The sequence below is a fragment of the Gastrolobium bilobum genome, unplaced genomic scaffold, assembly GCF_033153095.1.
Source record: "Gastrolobium bilobum isolate Gb01-03AN ecotype WA unplaced genomic scaffold, APGP_CSIRO_Gbil_v1 utg6195, whole genome shotgun sequence".
In the NCBI taxonomy this organism is placed as follows: Eukaryota; Viridiplantae; Streptophyta; class Magnoliopsida; order Fabales; family Fabaceae; genus Gastrolobium; species Gastrolobium bilobum.
Genome location: NW_026898878.1, coordinates 326,397 through 332,134, shown reverse-complemented (window position 1 = coordinate 332,134; position 5,738 = coordinate 326,397). Strand labels below are relative to the sequence as shown.

Genomic DNA, 5,738 nt, shown 5'->3' with positions numbered 1-5,738 from the left:
AAAAATTTTAAACTTCTCCTAAAATTAATACTAAAAAGATTAAACATATATTCTCATTTATACTTTTTTAATTTTGAGTAAATATCATTTTTAGTCCCTGGCAATATCCACGAAGCCCTTTTCAGTCCATAGCAATAAAAAAGGGACAAATTGGTCTCTAAAATAACAAAAAAGAAGTCACGTTCATCCTTCAGTTAACTCCCACCTAACAGCCCAACTAACGGTGCACAGTTGGCACGTTAGTTTGCTGACGCGGCTTGGATGTGGGACACTGTGGAAGACGAGACGACGATGTTTTGGTCCCTGTCAAAACCACGAGGGCCATTTTGGTCCCTGTCAAAATGCACGAGGACGTTTTTAGTCCCTGACAAAAAGCACGAGGCCCTTATTGGTCCCTAACCAGAGAAAAATAGGCACATGACTTCGTTGTTTTTCTATGCAGTCCAATTTTGCAAAACATAAGTACATTACATCAGAAACAGGAGTGCAATCCAATTTTGCAAAATAGGAACATGACATTAAATTGGATTTGTATGCAGTGTAATTTGTTAAATCAGAAGACATGGATATACAAGAACTACAACTACGTATATTAGTTAAAAAACATCAAAAATGGTAAACTTAAACATTCATCAACCCTGTGAAACATAATAGCTGGAACAAGATTTGAGTATCATTATATTTGAAGACATGGATGTACAGTAGTGCATTACAAAATAAAGCCAATTGCCAGGAATTAAAAGAAATGCCTCTGATACAATATGGCCAGAATTTAGAAAAAAAACATTAACATAATAAGGCCTCCAAATACATAATGGCCAGAATTTTCAAAAAAAGTCAGTCACATAATAATAAACCCTTCTCAATTGGCTCATGCACTACTCCCAGGTCATATACAGCAGCAGGTCATTTTCTTGAGGCAGGCCTTGGTGGCCTAAAACCAGGTGTGCTCATGAAGGCCAATAATCTGCTTCGTGTGCCACTGGTTGCTGCATTCATGGTTTCATTACTCAACAGCTCATTTGCCTGTTGTGGATTTGATGGAGGTGAGCTGCTTCCTCTCAAGTTGCCTTCATGTGGCTGAGAACTACCAACTGCTGCAGTCCAGTCAACTGCCATGCATTGCAATTATCAACAATCATTTACCTGGCTTCTTCTCTGATTTTTCTCTGTACTTAAATATCAACAATCATGCAATTATCTTTTATAGAAAAATAAATAGTATAATTGTAATGCTACACTACTGAAGATATTGTTCGTAAATCGTACAACGTTATGTCTTATACAGACTAAGAGAATTAAAGCAGCTCATAGTATTCTCGGGATCGTAAAAGCTGTTTGCAAGAGCCAAGAATCCTTTTTAACAAAGTGGGAAGCTTAATTATCATTGAAAAAGAAATGAATAATCGTTAATAAGGTCAAAACTTCAGTTAGAAACACAAACTTCATTGAAATAAAATGTCAAGAAGGAGTATTTTACTTTGTGATAAAATTTAGTTTAATTACTTTGTGATGAAAAATTGGATTGCACTCCTGTTTCTGACGTAATGCACTTCTGTTTTGCAAAATTGGATTGCATAGAAAAGCAATGGTATTTTTCTCTGGTTAGCGACCAATAAGGGCCTCGTGCTTTTTGTCAGAGACTAAAAACGTCCTCGTGCATTTTGACAGGGACCAAAATGGCCCTCGTGATTTTGACAGGGATCAAAACGTCGTCGTCTCGTGTTCCGCGGTGTCCCACATTCAAGCCGCGTCAGCAAACTAACGTGCCAACTGTGCACCGTTAGTTGGGCCGTTAGGTGAGAGTTAACTGAAAGATGAACGTGGCCTCTTTTTTGTTATTTCAGATATCAATTTGTCTTTTTTATATTACTAGAGATTAAAAAAAGCTTCGTGCATATTATCAAAGACTAAAAAAGTTATTTACTTATTACAAAAAAAAAAAAAATTTATTTACTCTTTAATTTTTTATCTCTAGCTAAACTACTTATTAGGTGAAATGTTGTACTTTTAAAACTTCAATTGAAGGTTAACTCAAAATGATACCGAGCCAGAGGGAGATGGATAGTACGAACTGCCAATATAACTTTGTGTGTCAGAGAGTAAGCACACCTATTTTTTTGAAAAGAATAAAAAAAAATTTATGTACAGTTTTAAATGAAAAAGTGATAAATTTACCTGCTCGATCTGAAATTGATTAAATAAGTAGGTTGATTATTCTTCGAATTGTCAGAAACTGTGCAGAACTGTAGTTAAATAAATTAACTCAATAAATTAAAAGCAGGGTGCAATTCGATTCCGGAGACACTTTTGTGGATCCTGTTGTTTGGTACGTGGCGCGGAAACGACAAAACAAGGTTTACATCCACAAGTGTGTAGGTGCAGAAAGTGAACGGTGGGAACAGCTCAAGAGACTCACCCCATTTACTGTGCAACCAGCACGAGCATGGTTATAATTCCCGTCAAGAAAACGAATACGGTGTTTGATGCCATTACTGTTATCTGTCCATATTTCTTTCTTTCTTTCTTGCTTCTTCTGTTTTATAACAAGGGAATGAAGACATATTTCATATTTTATTATGCTTGTCTACCTTTATTTTTTTTCATATACATATTTTTTTTTCAAAACAAAGTTTATCCTTTTTTTTAAATTAAAAGTTACAAACTAATTACTTATTTAATTACAATAAAAGAATTGTAGGTATAAACTCTCCTTATTTCTCTATTAAACTTTTATAAAAAATTGATATGAACAAAATAATGTGCATAATTTTGTTAACGTTAAAATGATTTCATTTCATATTTTTGTTAACAATATAATTTGATGGTTATAAGCAAAAGCAAGTTATGACAAGAGTAACTTTTCTTTTTGTAGAAAAAGGATATAAAATAAGTAATTGTTTGTGAGTTATGCACATTACTTTATATTTTTTTGCAGATATATACATAGTTGAATCATCTGAGATTGCTTTGCATACAGGATTTGGGAAACTTAGGAGGGCCCTTTTAGAACTGTTTTTTAATTTAAAGAACATGTTTAAACTGTTTTTAAAATAAAAAAAAATCAGAACATAATCAAACTAATGTTTCTTTTTCTTGAAGGGAAAAATAACAACCAGGATTCAAAAGCACTGAAACAGACTTGCCTCAGAACTAATCGAACAAACAGATAATTACAATGAAGTAAATAATAAAAATAATCCGCAATAACAATATAACTAAACTATATTTCAACTTATTTTATTCATATTAGTAAAATCCATCCCGTACATAAGAAAAAAAACAGAAGGGGATAGAGGTGTTACAGTTATATTAAGATTTTGAATCCTCATATTAGAAAATTAAAAGAGGAAAAAAAAAAACCGAAAAAAAAAATCAAAATTTTATGGGTTATCATCGTCAAAAACCCCTGCCAAACCAGTCACGATCTTAACCCCAGAAAGTGAACCCTTCGGCTTCGGCTCCGGCGGCTTCCATTCGATCACCGCCTTCTCGTCTTCGGCGGAACTCTCAGACAAAGCAAACAGCGAATCAGAGACAGAGTTTTCCTTCTCCTCTTGGATCGCGTGAGACAAAAGCGTTGGGGGCGTAGTGGTTCGCGTGTAAGGGGAGAGCCACTTTGCTTTGACGTATTCGGCTCTCCTCCATGGCGGAACGTGCATGCCCTTCTTCTTCAGACTCTGCTTCGCCGCCTCCGCCACGATTGCCACGATGCTCTGCAACCGATCACACTTGCCAACGAATATGCATGGAAGGTTCTGGAGGATCGTTTTGTACGTTTTGGTCGATCGAGCAATCTCGAATTCTGACCTGAAGTCAATGTCAATTAGCACCCGCTCTTTCCCAATCATCACATCTATGTATTCATATTCCCCTGTACGAAATCATACATATAAGAAAACCTTAAATAGATGAAGATTTAAAAATTATCATGAAATCCCAAAATCCAATTCTATTTCCCCAAATTACAACAAGAAAGATAAAGTACCGGCGGGGTAGGAAGGGGATTTTTCCCAGCGAGATTTGCAAATGGAAGCATCGTATCCGATAGCAATCAATCCCTCCGTGACGATCTTTCGGCTGAAATCATCTTTGCGCTTGCAGATCTTGTTCTTATCAACAATCTTTGCAGCGTCCGCTAGCAAATTCCTCTCAGAAACGCTCGCACAAGTCACCAAACCCTGTGCCAAACGAAAAATCGCGTTTCAGAATCATTCTTCGCACTTCTGATTATTTTCGGACGTTTTCAAAGACAATCCGCTCAAACTAGCACTTACCTTGAGGATTTCAGAAGCTTCACCGGAAGAATAGTTGGAGTCGCCGAAACCGCCGTGCGTGTCTGACTCGTCCTCGGAGCTATCGTCACAGTTCCTATTGAAGCAGTTACAGCGGTTGCGTCCACATCTAACGGAAGCGGAGTGCTTCTCGTGATTCTCCTCGATGAAATTCTGCACCATTTTCGTCAAACACGCCGAGCTCGGTTCGAATTCACTGGAACCGTTGAAGCCGTCCTTGCATAAATGCTGTTCCTCGCCGCCGACGCCGATCTTGTCCACCGCCGAATTTCTCAGAACGCCGGAGAACTGGCGCTCGAAGAGCCGCTTGAATCGCGACTTCACAACCGGCTTCACCAGCTCAAGCCGAGTCCCCTCCGGAGGTATCTGACAATCGATCGGCTGAATTTTCATCGGAAAAGGCATCACGATAACGATGATGGCTCAGAATAGAATCTCACGCTCTCAATTTTCTCTCTCTTCCATTTTCGAATCTCGAGCTCAATTTTTAATTGGAGTCAGAAGACAGAACTATGTAAAACTAGCTAAGCCTCTGAAGTTCTGCAAAATTACCTTTCTCGATTCTCCGTCTTCGTTTTCAAAATTTGAGGACGAAGAACCCCCCAAAACGAAAAGCAAAAGTTAAAAAAAAGAAAAAAAAAAAAAAGAAAAAAAGAATAATACTCTGCCAAAACTGTAGACGCTGAAACTAGAGTAAGACACTTTTGATTTTCTTTTTCTCCTATTATTATATAGTCATAATATCCTTCATAGCATGGAATAACTTGAAAACTCTGTTAAGTAAAGTCGCTCTGGCTTAGGGTTTCTACCACCAGATACGATTAGAGTTCCCAAACAAGCGACCGCACGACAAAGTTAATTCGATCCAAATATCACATGCGATCGCCGGAGCCTCCATTTTTTCCGGCGCTACAATTGAATTTTCCGACTAGTGAAACGCCGCCGGCAAGGTTATAATTGAAGCTTGTTTGGTTGCGTGAGTTTATGGCTTTGGTGCTGCAGCAGGTAGCGAGGAGAGGATAAGGAGATGATCAGAAAGCGTGGACTATTTAAAGGCAACTAAGACGAAAATGTTATGACATTGGACGAAACAGCCACGTGTAAATCCTACGTGGCGGATTGCTAGAACTGCCATAGGGGAGTGCGTTACGTGTCGAGGTTTGAACAGGGTTTTGCTTCGTGATATCGGCTCACGATGCCACGTTACACCATGGGGCTGGGGTGGTGAATTGCCGAAATTGTCCTCGTTCTTTAGCGGAAGCCTCGTGATGCGGACGTTTTCGAAAACTAGGCTCACGATGGTGGCATGGGCCATACGGAAAATCTGAAAACTAAAATCCCTTTTTCGGTTAGTGGGTGGGGGTGTAGCGCGTGACCTTTTCTTGACGAAAATGACCCTGCCGTTGTTGAAGGGAATCTTCTACTACGTCCAAATAGCTGTCC

The 5,738-nt window shown here is 38.5% G+C and overlaps 1 protein-coding gene across 1 annotated transcript; it reads right to left on the bottom strand.

Moving 5' to 3' along the window:
* Window positions 1-3,215: 3,215 nt before the first annotated feature.
* Window positions 3,216-5,299, bottom strand: LOC133284961 (uncharacterized). The gene is made up of 3 exons (XM_061482103.1): window positions 4,278-5,299; window positions 3,989-4,181; window positions 3,216-3,874 (listed from the first exon to the last, which is right to left on the bottom strand). Exons 1-3 carry the CDS (start codon window positions 4,698-4,700, stop codon window positions 3,384-3,386), a joined length of 1,107 nt encoding a protein of 368 aa, XP_061338087.1. The 5' UTR covers window positions 4,701-5,299; the 3' UTR covers window positions 3,216-3,383.
* Window positions 5,300-5,738: the final 439 nt, after the last annotated feature.

Excerpts from the sequence above, each read along its gene's own strand:
- LOC133284961 (XM_061482103.1), bottom strand. The coding sequence starts at position 4,700 with ATGCCTTTTCCGATGAAAATTCAGCCGATCGATTGTCAGATACCTCCG. Across the intron at positions 4,182-4,277 it reads AAGCTTCTGAAATCCTCAAG|GGTTTGGTGACTTGTGCGAG; the intron begins GTAAGTGCTAGT and ends CGTTTGGCACAG. Across the intron at positions 3,875-3,988 it reads ATCCCCTTCCTACCCCGCCG|GGGAATATGAATACATAGAT; the intron begins GTACTTTATCTT and ends GATTTCGTACAG.